Source organism: Excalfactoria chinensis, chromosome 10, assembly GCF_039878825.1.
Source record: "Excalfactoria chinensis isolate bCotChi1 chromosome 10, bCotChi1.hap2, whole genome shotgun sequence".
Classification (NCBI taxonomy): domain Eukaryota; kingdom Metazoa; phylum Chordata; class Aves; order Galliformes; family Phasianidae; genus Excalfactoria; species Excalfactoria chinensis.
The window spans coordinates 11,969,953-11,987,304 of NC_092834.1; the positions used below are offsets into that span (position 1 = coordinate 11,969,953).

At 38.4% G+C, this 17,352-nt stretch overlaps 1 protein-coding gene across 1 annotated transcript in view; it reads right to left on the reverse strand.

Moving 5' to 3' along the window:
- Nucleotides 1–7,279: 7,279 nt before the first annotated feature.
- PRTG (protogenin) overlaps nt 7,280–17,352 on the reverse strand; it is a 74,759-nt gene continuing 64,686 nt past the window's right edge. Inside the window, exons 13-20 of the mRNA XM_072345851.1 lie at nt 16,759–16,945; nt 15,016–15,143; nt 14,273–14,443; nt 11,628–11,810; nt 10,375–10,495; nt 9,274–9,439; nt 8,715–8,819; nt 7,280–7,696 (exon numbers count right to left, since the gene is read on the reverse strand). Coding sequence (XP_072201952.1) covers nt 7,307–7,696; nt 8,715–8,819; nt 9,274–9,439; nt 10,375–10,495; nt 11,628–11,810; nt 14,273–14,443; nt 15,016–15,143; nt 16,759–16,945 — 1,451 coding nt within the window. The 3' untranslated portion in view covers nt 7,280–7,306. The remainder of the gene's footprint in view (nt 7,697–8,714; nt 8,820–9,273; nt 9,440–10,374; nt 10,496–11,627; nt 11,811–14,272; nt 14,444–15,015; nt 15,144–16,758; nt 16,946–17,352) is intronic.

A 17,352-nucleotide genomic window follows, 5' to 3' on the forward strand; every position in this document is an offset into this window, starting at 1 on the left:
GAAACGAGCAGAACAGGGAGAGGAATTCATCCACAAGGAACTGTTGCTCACCTGTTGCAGTACAAGGGGTATCTCACACAGACCTGGTGTGCTGCCACAGCTGCAGGTAGCATCCTTTCCCTCCCTATTCTGCTTTCTCATTTGGTGAGGGCTGAGCAACCTGCAAAGCACGGCAGAAAGTTAGCTTTTGTATTCCAAAATATTGGTCCTTTCATCCCAAAACCAGACAAGCAAAGACAATAACATCTCTGTAAAGCTAAACAGAGAAACAGCAGTGTTGGAATTTCAGTTAATGGGGCCATTCAATATAAGTGTCCCACAGAGCTCACCTACCTGGAGCTCAGATGTTTGGTTGGTGGCAGGCAGCATGCAGGTGATGTGGCATCAGGTCACAGAACAGTGTTCTGCTTCGAAGCTTTCTTTTGCAAACTCCTTGAAAAACAGGGCTTTGTTATTTATTTGCTGCTAATGAAAATGAAGATTCTGGGCTGTAAAATGTAATAACCAGCAGTAACTTAATAAAGTGGTTCCCATTCTCACTGAAAGAAAGAATGACATCTCTGATGGACTGTTAGTAGACCTTTCACAGCACTGGGCCAGTCAGAACCGATTGCTCTCCAATTGTTAGAATTATTTTTCTTGTATTTTTACGTGTAATATATTTCCATTTGTTATTAACATCTCTTCATTTCAACCAATACTCGTACTACTTTATTATCCTTTCAGCATGGGCCTAATTTTCTCAGTTATCTCTGAAGAATAATTTGTCAGCGTTCCCATCTTCAAACATAAGGAATAATGAATTTTGAATTAGAGTTTATTTTGTAAATAGACACTTACAGCTGGTACTCTAATACTCCCAGGAATAAATGTCCTATAAGCTACCCAACTAAGCATAACTGTTCTATCAGCAAACTCTGCAGGTAAGAACAGCTGTGGTTCATAAAGAAGCAGTATGAGGCTTTTCAGATTTTCTTTCTCATCTGAGAGTTCAAAAGAAGAAAGACAAAAGAAGAAAAAAAAAGAACGAAGTACCACTGCTCTAATTACAACTCTGTACCTAATCCACTGAACCGCCTGGCCAGTTTTTCAGCTGCTTTCAAGTGACAATAATCAACCAGCCAGCAACAGAAACCTTTTAGTCTCAATTGACCTTAATTTCCATGCTTACTTGACTTACTTTCATGGCAAATTGCCATTTGTAAAAATAGTAATTTGGTTTTTGACCATCCACAACTGCATTTTCATGGCACAACACACACATGCTACGTGTTGAAATACCAGGTTCATCAGTCAGCAGGTGCAGAAATTGTAGGCAAAACGTAGTGGTGTGGCTTTGTCAGCAGCTTTCCAGGCTTTTATGAGAACAACCGTGCTTAGAACAACTTCCACGTTCACTGCAAGTAAACTACAACAGAGATGGTGCATGTTTGACAGGTTTTTAGGTAGGAAATGATTCCAGATACACAAATGGGATATAACTACACACTTGGAAAACTTCTATATGTTTAGATGATAAGCAATGTCCAGTTTATTTTCCACCTCATTTTTTGACTTTTAAATCCCTGCAGCTCCTCAGCCTGAAGTGAGGAACTGTGTTATATTTTCCTGGTTTCAGCCACTAGTCAAAGATGAGGAAAATAAAGCATTTGTCAAGTACCATCTTACTAAGGAAAACTTTTATTTCAACTGTGCAATCAATCAGTATTTAGACAGCAGTTTCATAAACATTTGGCATTTAAACTTCTATTAATTTTTGGCATGACCTTGGGGTAATATATAAACAACCCTGAAGAGGAAAAAAGAAACAACACACTAGGTAACATTTACTACAATACTAGAAAAAGAAAAATCCACATTATTAAACAAAATATATTTTTTAAAGACATTAAAAAGTTACATTCAAATCAGGGCAAACATTAGCTTCCCTCACGCAATGGAATTCATGGAGCTGATCCCCTGAGACAAATATAAAATTAATACAATTCAGCTCCATCCTCCATTAGCCAGTTAGCCACTGCTGCCCTTAGAAGAAAATGGCACACGGAGTGAAAGGATCCAGAACACCACAGTATGAAATACATACCTGGCTCCTACACTGGCAAATCATTACAACTTGGCTGAAAAAATAACAACGACGACAACAAAAACCAAACACAAAAACACAACAACAGAGAAGCCAAACAACCAAAAAGCAATATTTTGTATACGTTTTTCACATCCGGTCAGTCTTTACTGACAAACCAGACAGATGCAACGTAGGTATATGTAACCATGGAAAGTTCAAAACCTCCTAGAACTCAGCTTGGAGTGTTCCAACACTGCAGAATTTTAACCACGTGTTTATAGCCCTGTTGGAAAATTTAGGACCAGTCTTAGTGTAAAACTAGAGAAATCTCGAAGAAATAAACCTACTCTGCAGTGCAGAGAGCTGAGAACAGAAGCTGAGCCAAACTGAATGTGTGTACCTTTCAGATGGGCTTCTATTAACAAGCAGCTTCATTTTGGACTCATTTTGAAAGGAAATACTGTTTGTAAACACAGGTTCCAAAAGATAAAGTTACAAAAATAGTATCGTTTTAACCTGCTTTTAGAGAAAGGTGCTCAGTATTTCCTGCAGACAAATTCCCCTGCTTTCAAAATTAGCTGATCGTAGCAAAGCTGCATTTTTAGCAACTAAGGAGTGTGTAACAATTGTTCAAGCTAAGAACTGTCTTTTAACAATTATTAGGTGCAGTTTGGCTTTCAGTTTTAACACTCGGTAAATTGGTTTGTCTGAAATACTGCCCAAGTTACACTTGTACAGCTCTTTTCATTTGGTGCTAAACATGGAGTACCCTACGGGACTGAACGATATTCCCCATGTTGGGAGATGGACTTTTCCCTGCCTAAACTTCATACAGCAACAAAATGAGTGAGAGCTCTGGTCCCACAGCTTTGATTTTTGCTCAGAGTAACCTGTTGCTCAGTGATCCATGGGGACTATTCTTGTGTATGCTCAGGTTGCAGCAAATGTAAAGTCTTTCAAGTTGGCTTAGCTTGCAATGTAAGAGTTAAATTGACTCAAAGTACTCACTCTTCATTAAAGGCTAACACTGCATGTATGGAGAGCTACAGTGGGCCGCTGCTATCTGGTAACTTGCTGTCCTATCAGAAAAAAAAACAAACAAAGCCAATGGGAGCTTTAACAGAGCAATACATTCTTCCTTTAAAAATATGAGTAACAGTACTGGGAAGATCTTATAAAGGAAAAAACAGCTGTCTTCGTTTGTCATACAAACTGAAATCAAATTTAATTCTCCCACTGACTTAAAAAGATAGAGGGTAAAGACCCTCATGTGGATGAGCTCATACTCTACAGCAAGGGAATAAAACTAAAGAGGGGAGGAAGTATTAAATATAGTTAAAAACAAGTACAGAAATTTCTGAGAACTTATTTCTGTTAAAATCCGATTACACTGAAAAATGCAGAGCTAATATAAGAAATTATTATAATGATATGTAGGTTTTTTAAGTTTCTCTTACAAAAGCAGAGCTTTAAGAAAAAAAAACACTACTTACAGGCCCAAACCTGCACAACATACACACTCCCAGTTTTCCTAGATAGAAAGTTCTTCATATAGCATGAAGAAAGAACACAAGTGTAACTGTGGGCAGCTGGAGCATTGAGATTGGATCCAGGTCCTGCAGAGCAGGCAATCACTGTCCTCACTTGAAAACACAGCATGGTAAACCACTGTCAAGATTTTCTCTGCATGTTTTTGACACTTTTCAAGCCACATCAACCATAACATTTTTCATTTGTCTGTGAAGTCCAAAGGTTGCATATACGCTCATTACACCAGCCATGGCTCTTTACTTCTTAATACACTTCAACAAAATCAGTTCACACAGTGTAACACTAAATTCCACATTTATGTTCATCTTCCAGAACATACTTAATCCATAATTAAAAAATGATAGTGTTTTCTCCAGAACTCAGGTTCTACAAACATAAACAAGAAAAAATACTGGAAAAACTGTAATCCATTTTGTCCGTTCTGTTCTGCCAGCTCTTTACAGGTAAATGGAATTCATTAATCTGTGAAAAACTGATTTTCTTAGACTGCAACGAGTATAAACTTTTAAGCAAGTTGATGTCTGCATTGCATACTTTGGCTTCAAGGTTGCAGAGCATTTCAATGCTGAGACTGATTTTGCACTGTTACAGTCACAAGGGGTTCTGCTGCTCAGTTCAGTAGAGAAAGTGTAAATTTCAATGCCATTTTTATTGAGTTCTCTGCTTCACGTTGAGACAACTATTCTCTTGCAAAATGCAGTGATTTATGATAGAACCTGAATTTTGAGAAGACTGTATTTTTTTGTTCTGTAGTGAATTTGTAAGTTCTTAGTAAATGTGACGCAGTGAAGGGAAGTAGGTGAACGTAGGCTGAGTTCTGGAGGAATTTCTTATATTTGGTTAACATAAAAATAAAGTAAAAGAATAATTAACGTCTAACTAAGCTTGCTTATATGCTGAGGTAACCTTAAATATCTTTGGTTTTCTTTATTTGCTGATAAAAAGTACCTTAATAAAAAACAAACAAACAATAAATGTTTATCAGAATTCTGGATGCACTGCACTCCAGTACATCAAATATTTTGATCTCTTTGGCTACTGACTTTTATAATAGACTGACAAATCTTATATGAACTCTATTCCTCCCAAATTCTCCATGGATTAAACTACAGAACGAGTCTGAGGATGAAAAAGTTTAGAATGTAAAGTATTTGCCTGTAATGAAGGTCATCAAATTGCAGGCGATTATCAGTACTTACAGCAAACACGTCTTTGGAGAAGCAAATAGTTACCATCTGCATATCAGCTCTTCATGAATGAAACTAACAAAAGGGGCTACTCTGAAAGATGAAGTGTGAAACTTCATGCTACAATTACACATTCTTAACCTAGTTTCAGTTAATTCACGCTTTACCTAACTAGAAACAGTACTCTGCTCTACACTAAACATTCTGCCTGATGAGATAAAAAATAAATCTTTGGTGAAAAGGTTTTTTCTTTTTCTTCAGCAAGTAGAAAAAAAAAAAACAAAACTGTTCGAAAATATCTTTTTTTTTTAATACTGTACTGTTGATCAACTACATGCTGAGGAAAAAGTTACACTTGGAAGTCTTTGGAGATATCTGCTGGTATTATTTTTCTTTAAAGGCTTATGTAACAACAAGGTAGTTCAAACTGTAGAAGCAAACAACTCGTCTATGCAATCAACTGTTACAATCAGTAGCAGCCCCACCGCTGGGTTTTTTCTTGTTAGTAACTACTCGTACAATAAAATGTATTTAGCTCCTCAAATCTATAACTTTTAGCTAGTTCAGTTATTATAGGAAAATATGCAGCTTCCTTTTCTTCTATGGAAAATTCTTTGGTACAAGATTATTTTAAAAGGCTTTAAGTCAACACCGTTATGAAAAGGTGAACAGGTGCTTTCTGATTCTGAACTAGCAGTGACAAGCTTAAGAAGTACAGTAACTACAGGTTGGTTTGTGGAAACAAAATGTACATAACAGCAGGGCTTACTGATGACTTTCTGACCACCTTTTGATACATACAGAACAATACAAAAGTCAGCCTGGCCTACCTTAAAGTCAGAGAAGTTCCACCAGACTTCAATAGAGCCAGGAGCTCCAATGGTTGCTTTCTCACAATATTACATTTTAAACCTTTTTTTTTTTTTTTTTTTTCTTTTTCTTTTTTCTTTTTTTTCTTTTTTTAAGTAAAATGAGGAAAGCAGAGAAGAGGACTGGATAATTATATAGGCAAGTTTATAACATTGGATGAATCCAACCTCCTTTCTCTCCTCCTCCCTCCCCCATTAAGAAATAAAACACGATACCCTGTCAGTTTGCTCCACATTTTCATGAGGCAGCTCAAAGTAACAAACTGTTCCCTGAGTACAGGAAAAACAAACAAACAAACAAAAAAAAACCAAGCACCACCACACACTAGAATAACTTTTAAAAGAGGTAGTATAAAACAGGAATTGTATGGGTTCAAGGCAGTAGCACTACTTGTGTCCTTCAACAGACTCTTCAACTAAAGCTCTGGCTTTTTATTTCTCATGGTAGATTTTTAGATGGGCTTATGTCACTCCCTGAGCTAGAATTCCTGGCTAACAGCATACTAGGCAAAGGCAAGGAGCAGGGTTGCATCCCAAAAACAGCTCTGAGACATACCATGATGCTAGCAGTGCTTATCAGCATTCAAAGCTGGGTAAAAAGTGAACTACAAGATCATGATGCAGTTTACTTATAACATCTAAGAAGAATTTAAGGCATCTTTCCAAAATCCAAAGCAACTTTATACATACTAAAAAGGCATAAGGCAAATCAGTAATTTCATTATATATAATGCAAGGCACCATTGCTAAGTACTGCAATATCAGAGTACTCAGCATTATCATCTATCCCATGTCTCTTAGGCAGAGTCAAACTGCTTGGAAATACTGAATTCTTCTTCATTTTGCCATGCTTTTTAGCATTAATTGTCAATAAATTGATAGTATTTGTCACCGTGGGGAACTCAGTGTGCCCTAGAGCCCGAAGGATACATCCTGTCAGCAGTCATTGGCACAACTTTCTGGGGAAAGGCACTGTCCTAAGCTTCCTGGAGCTATAAGAAATCAAGAGGTACAATTCATGTGGCTGTACAAACGGAAGCACCAACTCCAGTTTCTGCTATTTTGAGCATTGCTGAGATCAGCCACATTAAAACATTACATTTTCTATTCTGAGATATCCTCCTTTTTAAAGACAGAGCTTCAGCTAAACAATCTTGTTCATCTACCTATACAACTCCCTGGTTACTGAGCATACACGCACACAAACACACGCATTCTATACGCAACTGGGGAAAAAAAAAAGAAATCTAAAATAAAACACTACTAGGAAGTATCATCAGTTCCATAACTGAGACCAAATAGAACACAAACGAGGTAAAGCAGTTGTCTTTCAGAGTTCACCTCTCGGCAAACTGAGGTAGATAGTCAGCAAAAGAGCCAAAAGACTTCCCTTTGCTCCAGTGACATATTTTCAACTCTAGTCAAAAATCTTTTCTGTCCTTTCACATTTGTTGACCATCAAACATTCAAAACAAATGAGTTAATCAAACAAAAAACCAAAACCCATTCAACAGAAAATTGGGATCACCTGTTGAGTTAGTCAGGCTTTCCACAATATAACTTTGGCTCCCTGTTCATTGTCCTTCGAACAGACATACACTACAAGAATGTCTGATGTGGTCCTAAGGGTGTCAGTTTTGCACTGCAGAGTGTATCTGAAGAGGTGAGGTAGCAGGCTGGTCAGTAGCAGACAGCAGTGGAGATTCTTTGTTGTTACTTATGGTAGAATTCATCACGTTCTTACCCAAGTCACTGCTTACAAAAGGACTGGTAGCACAAGGAGTGGCACTTGTCACAGAGGAGAGGTGTATCTCATCATTGGACTCATGTGAAAATCTTCCCGAGTCACCAGTCTCATGACTTCCCTCGCTGTTAGCTGAATGCTCTGTATCAGCAGCAATACTGAATGGCACCTGGAAGTTAGATTGCTGGCCAGGAGAGCTGGGAGAGTCATCTTCACTTATCAGCACAGTGGTACCTGGCTGATAAAGACACACTGCCTGGACAAATCTTCTCTGAGGCTATATAAAAAGCAGAGAGGAAAAGGCTGTTTAGTCTCTGAAAAGCTATAAAATAATTTCAATTTTTACCACAATTCCTAGCTCCTACTGAATCAGAATGCTTCCAACAGCACTTAAATGGAACAACAATACGGGCTTTGCTACAGGAGATTAAGAATCAGTTTCAAGCCTTGCTCACTCCTTTCTCTTCCACACTGATAAATCTCTTGCTAAGCATGGCTTATCAAGGATGATTTCACTGGAAAGATCTCAATAGTTTTTTCTTTATACTTGGTAGAGCTGTTTCCCATCCCTTCATGCATATTACTTAAGCATTACTTGGGTCACAGCACGTATTTGCTCACAGAAGCATCGAAATGTACAGCTGCTCTAGCTTTATTATTCCTTAAACATAGAAAAGCACAATGCATTTTAATACTCTATAAAAATAAGCTAAATGTTCCGTAGATGTGAATTTGCACCATCACGTTCAGGATTTGGTTTAGCATTTCAGTATTGAACTGACATTTTGTAAATCAATTAGCACATCCAACCAGGGCAACAGTTTTAGAATCAAGGCAGTTATAGCTCAGATTCTAAATTTCTGCAGTATTTTGGATAAATCGCTGGTTTCTCATTGGTTGAGCAAACATAAGCTTTTAGCTTAGTCAGGATAGCAGGGGATTTTTAGATGTTTATACTTAATTTGCATTTATAGAAAGTCTCTGCGGGTGTACTGTAAATACTCTGCACACACAGTATACAGAAACCTGTCTGCTCACAAAAGAGAATGGGAAAGAAAGTTATCAGTTGACTGCAAAGAGTTAAAATATTTGACAACTTGGGACAGAAAACAAAAAGCCCACATGACTTCGTGTGACTTTGCTACAAGGTAGAATACCATCAACCTTAACAGAGGTAAAACTGTTCTATTAAAAATTAGACCACTAATGCTTTTCAACACACAGAAAACTCCTTAAATTCCTTTGCAAACAGAAGGTAGTAAAGACGGTGCATCTCTGCATATTAGACCAATTACCTCCTCAGTCTTCATCTTCTTATTATTCTGGAAGAACATCCACCTCTTCTTGCAGCTGGCCTTTGTGACGGGCCCATAGCTGTTAATAATAAGATCAGATCCCCCCTACAAAGAAGAGAGAGAGGAAGAGAGATGGACATTTACTTTAGCAGAATTAATTTCTAAGATATTTGAAAATATGTCTCTATTCCTACCTGTTGGCTCCATATTGAAAATAAAGGCAAACAAAGTCTTCCTTGGTGCTCAGTTTTCTGTGGTCTAGTACTCATCTACTGCCTGAAATGAGTCAGGAGCAATTCCACTGAGTGTGACAAACTCAGAGGCTGAACTCATAGGTATGATACCACAAATATAGAGCAAACAATTCCAGTTGCTGCTCCTATTCTACTCTTCAGAAAGTGACCATTCACAGACAGCGTCTGTGTCTGCACGGAGCTCAGTTTCCATTGTTTCCCAGCTCCGGCCTAATTATATTTTAATTTTGACAGAGACTCAAATGTTGTAACAATAAATTAAAAGGTGAGATTTCTGTTTTGGTAGTAAGTAAAGCTCACAATACCTTAGCATCAACGAAGCTGTTTCCCACTATCATTGGCAATAAGGATTCTGCATTCTCTACGATTCCTTCAATGCTCTTCTCCACCTCATTAGCACTGGCTAACGAGATGTTGGTATGTGACAGCTGGTCAGTGCTTTGCTGCACAGGTTTAGGAGCAGATGTTTTCCTACACAATGTTAAGTGGGAATAAAATTGACCCATAGGAAGAAAATACATAAAATCAAGGATAAAATTCTAGGCTATTATTAATCATGCAATATTGGTATATTGTTAGTATCTACATTTTGTTACGCAATACTCCCAGTTCTCATGAAATTTAAATGTTATTGCTTGTGACAAAAATAACATCTGCTTCCAGTTGATCATGCACAGACCACAGGCAGCAAGGAATTCTCAAGATTACTAACATAACTTGGGTGAAGTAGCCACTACTGATGGTAAGGCCTTCCTAACATGCTACCTGGAGACTGTCTCTGAAGCCGTATTTTCTTCCGAGTGTGTACTAAAAAATCTGTTACTAAAATATACTTTCAGACAGTTTTAAAAATACATCTTTTTAGTAATTTATATTTATTCTGATCCTACAGTCATGGGAAAAGTGACTAGGGACAGGTTAGGCCTCGCAGCAGCTAATGACAAGGAAAATATACGGTGGCTTGCACCAGTGCAGTGAAACTGCCTTATGAGTCTGCTTCATGGCAAAATTCTTCTCACTCAGCAGCACTGACAGGTTAAAGCCCTGCAAACCAGATCTGGACAGACTGTAGGGTTAAGCATGAGGAACAGATAATGTAAAGTAGCATGTTTATCTGACTCAAAAAGCTCTTTTATTTGGAAAGATGTTTTGTATTTAGTTTTCAAAGCATTACTGACTCCCTCTGTGGGTTATTCTGTCTTTTCATTGTAGAAGGGCCTCAAGCAGAGTAGGAAGAGCCAACATAAGGAGAGACTTTGCTTCCACTTTTGCTGGGAAGATGTGAAAAAACAAAGCGCTTTGAAGAACTTAGCACTCTTGGAGAAGAATGCATGTCTTAAGTGACTTGTGCTCATATACAAACAGGGTGTTGAAAACGAGCTCACGCTTTAAGGACAAAAACGTACCTTGCTTTACTGCGATAAATTAAGATCAGGATGCAGATAAGGATGCAGGTCAAGGCTATGCAAACCCCAACAACAATGCCAGTCATTGATTTTTGGTCCAGATGGTAATAGTCAGAATAAGCTATAGTAAAAAAGAACATTAAAAGGCTCAGAAAGTAGGAAGAGTTACCTCCTGCTCCCAATCAGGAAATGAATGAACAGAATTACATTTACAATCACACCAAAAATGAGATTTCCAGACCTTCTCTGTCACATTTTGACATTTCTGAAGAAGAAACCTGTAATCCAAATAAAGGAGTGTGTGCAGCAGTGATGTGGGAGGGGAAGAAGGGACAGCCCCACATTACAGTCTCAGAGCAAAGAAGCCTGGCTCCAACCCCTTCCTACTGGATCACAGACAGAAACAGCTTGGAGAACTCCAGCCACTGTCACCTAGAAAGGTTTTACGCTTTGACATCATGTGTCTATCAATCTGATCCTGAGTGCATGACTGTGGTTATTCAGGCCTGAAATATAACTGAATTTCAGAAAGGGAGAAAACCCGAGCAAGAAAAATCTTTGTGTGAATCACAATTCAGTGTGTAACGGTGAGGAAGGGTTAAAAGTTTCATATACCTGAATAATTACTAGCTCTGGTCCCACAAACATCTTTAAAATCTCTGAGAAGTCACCATGACAAATCCCATTCTGTGACAGACAAGGCCAATTATTCTTCTATTGTTATATGGAGAAACCACAGAACTTGCCTTGATTTCCCTGAGGTAGCACAGCACATATTGTTCCTTCAAGAGCTGCAGGTGGGGCTGAATTCTGTGGTGAAACCATATGCTGGTATATCACTGACTGACAGGTTGATTTAGGTTGCTGGAATTCTAGGAGCCAGCAAATTTCAACAGATTTGAGATGCCATCTAATCTCTGCTGAGCTGTCTGGTTCTAACTGACTCAGTGCTATTGGCATCTAGAGCCAAATAAAGGACTTCGAGGAAACACCTCAGCAAAGTTAGTAAAATTCAGAATAGTTACATATGCCCATTTGACAAACTTCCAACTTCTGAGGAATTAAACCAGTTCTGAGTTGTATTGAGACAGAAATCCCCAAATAGTTTCATTTAGAAAGAAAATGCTGCACTGTTAGGACCACCTCACAAAACACAGAATGGTTTATCCAGAAAGTAGCTGCAAGTGAAAAGAAACAGGGATCTTTTTTTTTCTGGTACTTGTGATGGAAATAACTGGAACATTGCTACTGACCTGTGGAATCTCCTGAATCCAAGCGTTTAGGCCTCTGATTAGACTCTGATGTCTCCTTTGGCAGGACAGCAAGTTCCACCACATTTGAGAAGGGTCCTTCTCCCACTTCATTGGAGGCTGCTATTTTGACCAAGTAGACGTTTCCTGCTACAAGATTTTCCAGCAAAGCCATAGTCATTGCTCCTGTGAAAATATTAATATACAGCTCCAGTTAAACAATGGGAACAAACTGAGATTTTGTTATGATTGTACCTCTAAGGAGATGCTCCAGTTGTTAGCAAGACTTTCAGCCACAGAAAGCAGAAGAGTAGCTATCCCTCATATACTAATTTATATGCCTCCTAGATGCTCCTAGATGGAATGGCACTGTACTGTGAATGTCAATAGAAGTCATCATATCAACATAATTCACGCGCAGTTTAACAAATTTCAGGTCTATTTGGTAAATATATGGGACAGACTTGGAAAAGTACATTACAGCATGCCTTTAAAATGAAATTAAACCCTATTTGGACACGTGTAGGCTTCCTTGATTACTATGCATCTAAGCTGTGCTACTAAAATAGCACAGAAAATGTCTCACACTTCAAGGATTCATTTCCTAAAATCACCACAGGCAGAAGAAGTAGATTAAGAATGTACACAGGATTCACTTGCATTGTCATAAAATGAGCAAAACTCCTATCAAAGTCAGTGAGAGTTTTGGCTGTCCAGGCACTGCAGACTGCTGCTTAAAATTAGAACTGCTTTCTCAAATGCCAATGTTACTTCCTGCCATAGAAGTATATTGTTTTTCCTTCCCCAAACAGTGGCAGTTACAAGACCAAATCTATCCCCTGTTCTCTTTCATATGTTCCATTTACTTTCTTGGACTTAAATCTAAATTTCAACCTTTCGAATCAGTTTCAGAACTGAGAATTTATAGTATCACAGGAGCATATAAAATATAAGGTTGTTCTGGTGTCAGAAAATAGTATACATCTGGCAAAGGAGAATCTACTTCAAAAGCTACTTCAACTCTTCCATAAAAGAAACACCCACTAGCTGAAAGCATTTGAAGTAAAACGTGAGGTATCTGTAACCAAAGGAGCTGTAATATTTAGCACCAGCAAGGGTGAAAGGTCGTGTTTCAATATTAGAGGCTTTTTCCCACCATCTCCTTTCAAATCTGCTGCACTGCTAAAGCAAGTAAGCTCTTTGTACTGATTTACTGCACAGCAAGTGTGTAAAGGCCGTAACTTCTGATCCACTTGAAAAGAACTAAGGAAGACAGGGGGAAGTGGCTGGGAGAGATCTCACATCACAGATCAGCAACAAACTGCAGTTGTATCTTAATTCTGCCATGTATAATACAAGCTTGACCAAGCTGGCTGTTTTCTGTTGGTGATGGTTTTGTTTTGCTGTTTCATTAAGCTGGTGGATTGGTGGAATTTTTCAGGCATAAACTGAAGCCTATGCTAGGACTTCTGTAGGTGATACTGTTGGTTTGCGGCTTTCTTTTTCTTTTTGCTCTGTTTTTGTTGGTTACATTGTTTGTTTTGGGTGTCTTTGGAGGTATGGGAAATGAACGGGGTTAACATTTCACAAATTTTCTCCAGAAGTTTAGTGCTAAGACAAAACAATGCTGTTTACTGTATAGGACATGGGACAACCACCAGTCTTTAATTAAAGAACAGTTCAGTCTCAATGATGGAAAAGACAACTGTCCTTCATGAATACACTTCAAAAGTCATTAAGTTGTGTATGTTCTTCTATACAGAGAGTTTAAAGCATCACTCTCTGGTGACAAGTAAGCTTTCAGCCATGAAACAACAACAGAAAAGCAAAATATAACTATTCCTAGGCATCCCTTTTTCTTATGCTACTCAACATATAGCTTTATTCCGTAACACTGAGCTTCCTTCCTTGGTTTCATATACTATTTAAATATTATCTATTCTTAACTGCTTTTGCCTATTTTGAGTGCCAATCTAAAAGTAAAATGCCTTTTTTTTCTTGGTTATAGTAGAAACCTGTTCTTGATGGAGCTCTTCAAATCGAAATACTATTCTGGAAAGTACCTATAAAACATAAATCTACATGTGATCACAAACATATGACTACAGTTCATATTACTACTACGATACCTGAATTACTGATAAATCAGCTAGCTGGAGTTCAGCACTACAAGAGAGCCAGAGAGTTAAATTCAATTTGCACAGCTATTCACTAGGAGTAGGGTAAAATTCTTTAAGCAAACTCAGTTAACTGGATGGGCAGTGATAAGAAGAAGCATATAAACCCACACAACCACATTGAAAAATTTACTTCTGAAAAGCAAAGCACCTCAGAGGCTTCAGATTTGAAAGAGTACTTTCACAAAGTAGAACCATCGTGATCACTTACCACAGAACCATGATGATTTATGAGACATGCACACACTAAGCTCCAAAGCAACACAGACAACCTCACCCCTCTCACCTTCTGAGGTATTAACTTGTTCTTAGCATGTTTTCATCACAACTCTAGGAATAATTCTAAACTAATCATAACTTTTATCTGAATGTTCATATTCCAACTGTAGTCCACGGGGTTTGAAAGTTAAGAAGCATTCTATGAGTAGCATCACTGTCAGCCCAGGTCATACACTCATGATTTTAGTTTACCTTCTCTGTGCAACACTTGCCACTCCCCAGCAATCCAAGACTTCCTGGATGCATATAGGATAGTGTATCGTGTAACAACTGTTTCAGGACCATCAGGTGGCTTCCAGGAAACCAAAGCAGTATCATCTTCTATCAAAGTCACCTTCACTCCTACCGGCGGGCCAGATGGTGCTGTGAGAACAGTAACACAGTACTATTAGGCTAACTCAATTTACATGCAGTTAAACTGCTGTGCAGACCCAACAGCTATTGCTGTATCCCAGATAACATATAAACAGACACATATTTACTGCTGCTCAACAGAAACTCTCCTGTTAACTCTGACCTGGACAATAGCTTAGATTTTTTTTAAACAAGTTCCAAGTACAAGAAACAACGGTGCAATGTAATAAGTCTTACAGCTCCTAAAAGTGATGGATTTTAAAATCTGCTTTCACGATACCTACAAATGAACCACATCTTTGCAAAAGGTATTTTGCATTTTGTATTGAAGTTATCCCAGTGGTTGTTAATGTACATGTAGCACGTTTTATTTAAAGCTGGTTGCTGATTTCAGGCAGAGTTTGAAAAAGAATGTCATGGTTTAAAAAAACTGACTCCTATCTTCCACTGAGAACAGCACTGACTGGACATTAGAATCAAGTCTTTCTCCCGCAGAGAGCTTCAAATTAATGAGCAGTTTTTTAGGTCATTTGGTGTACAGAACTTTTCAGAACCTTGTGGTCTTCTCTTAGTGCCCTTACCTTCTGGAAGGGTAGTATGATAAACTACTGGACTCCACGGACTAGAGAGCTGGTCCACATGCAACCGAACCGCAAATTCATACATGGTTTTGGGTTCAAGACCCTGAACTAACATGTGAGTCTCTGACCTGTACAGATAAAAGAAATACAACAGCATGAAATGACTTGAAGATCCAGATCTCAAATGATATCTCTTAGCCACTCTGCGCAGATTCCCACTGTCAGCTCCATATAGGACAAACCAGTTATTTTCAGACTTGTGGTCCATCCGCACTGTCCAGCTGAAAAGATAACTGTACCAACCCTGGAGCTCTCTGGAAGACATTATGTTTGTCATTGATTGTTTTAAGGTCAGGTTTTTATACAAGTTGTTTGGATTCGCTGATTCACAAGTCATGCCAAGAACATCATGGCCCAGATTTGACAGCAGGTATCCTAAATCCAGCTCTTTCCATATCTGTCCATACAACACTATGCTTTAAACTGGAGTAACACAAACTACAGCCATGGTTGAAAAGACACATGCTTTTGGTTTTACCATCTGTTTTTGGTTCTACGTCTCAGATCACAGTACAATCACAGGCTAATGCACGCAATTCCCCTTTACATTTATGACCTCTATCGCCCCCATGTTTAGGGGATCTCTGTGGAATATGAATCTGCCCTGCTCATATTGTAGTCATACATATTAATTTTAATATTTATTGCAGTAGTCATAATACTGCAACTTACTATTTGATCACAGTGTACTGGAGACAGTCTGCTTTGTTTTGATTCTGGGAAATACAATTATTTCACACATACTAGTGCTAATTCAATGTGATAATACCTACACTGACATTGAATCTCAAGATGATATTACGAAATAGATCTCACTTTATTAAATTTAATTTAGTACTTTCAGGGGCACAAGGTCAGTCACCAATACTTACTGTACTTTCATCCTATCACAATAGCGGTAATTGTTGCTATGTTCCATGTTATATAGCAAGAATTCTACATGGTGAATATACCGTATCTACTTGTTAACTCAGGAGTTAACAGCAGAGGATGTATTCTTTGAAGAGAAAGCCATCCACATTAGAATGGAAGCTATCCCTTAATACCGCACTTATCTTCTTTAAAAGGCTTGAGCAAACCCAAGTATTGAGGATGCTAAACACATATTCCCTCAACAGCACCACAGTCACCACAGAAAGATGTCACAGTGAATCCAAGCCTTTTACTCCCATACTACCTGTGCACAGAGCTGAACACTGAGCTCAGGCAGAATTTCCCCTGCATCCTACTGTTCTGTGACACACACACACTGCTTCTCTGAAGAGCAAGCTGTAAGTATGTATGATGCCACATATTTAGGAGCATGATATGCTCAACCCATCAAAACCCAGAGTTTTGGTTTCCAGTCTTAATATCAGACACTGCACGAAGGCCCATTTTTGAACAGAGATGCTACCTAAATAATCAATTTGGTTGAAGAAGAGCTTAACAATAAATTCAACTTAGATAAATAAAGCTATTAAAAATTCAAGAGCTTGTCCAGTGATGGATGACAGGTAGAAAACTAAGGTGTTCTACAGTCACATCTTATATAACCAGAGGAACAGAACTCACAGCCACTGGGAAAATCACACAGTCCTTTGTAGCAAAGTTTATCCTCCTTAAAGGAAATTAAAAGAGGGTAGAAAGACTGGAAACTGGATCCAGAAATGAGAATTCAAAATACAATAGCACCACACTTACGTTTGAAGGTACAGAACCAGAGATGCATTCTGCAGTCCTACTGGGTTGCAGCGGATTGTGTAATTAATGACTTGTGCAGATGTAAAGGCAGGCTTTCCCCAGTGAAGGTAGATAGAAGATGAAGTGTTAGCTTTAGCATAGAGATGGTGAGGGGGTGGCGGTGGTGGCACCATGCGATCACGGACAGCTTTTTAAAAGGAAAAAGAAGCTTAAATTATTTAATGAGCCATATACAGATACTGGTAAGATTAAGAGACAGGTCTGAACCCACAGGTTTAGATTCAAATCTGCTCCTACCCAGTATTATTACCTGCTATTTAGACCCAAGAATCTTGTTCAAGCTATTGAACTGATAAGACATATGGTATATCACTGGTCAGATGACATAGACAGTTCAACAGGGAAGGAAAATGCATCTGGTAGCTCATCTTGTTTCCTCAGCTGAAGCTTGCAGAAACAGGAAAATGTTTCTGACTGGGATAGTACTCACCACAGACAGGATCCTTCTGTCTCTCTGTTCTACATTGAATTGATTACTTACAGGTTAAAATCAAAAGCTGCTAGGATCCCGAAACGGCTCAGTCCTTCATAAAC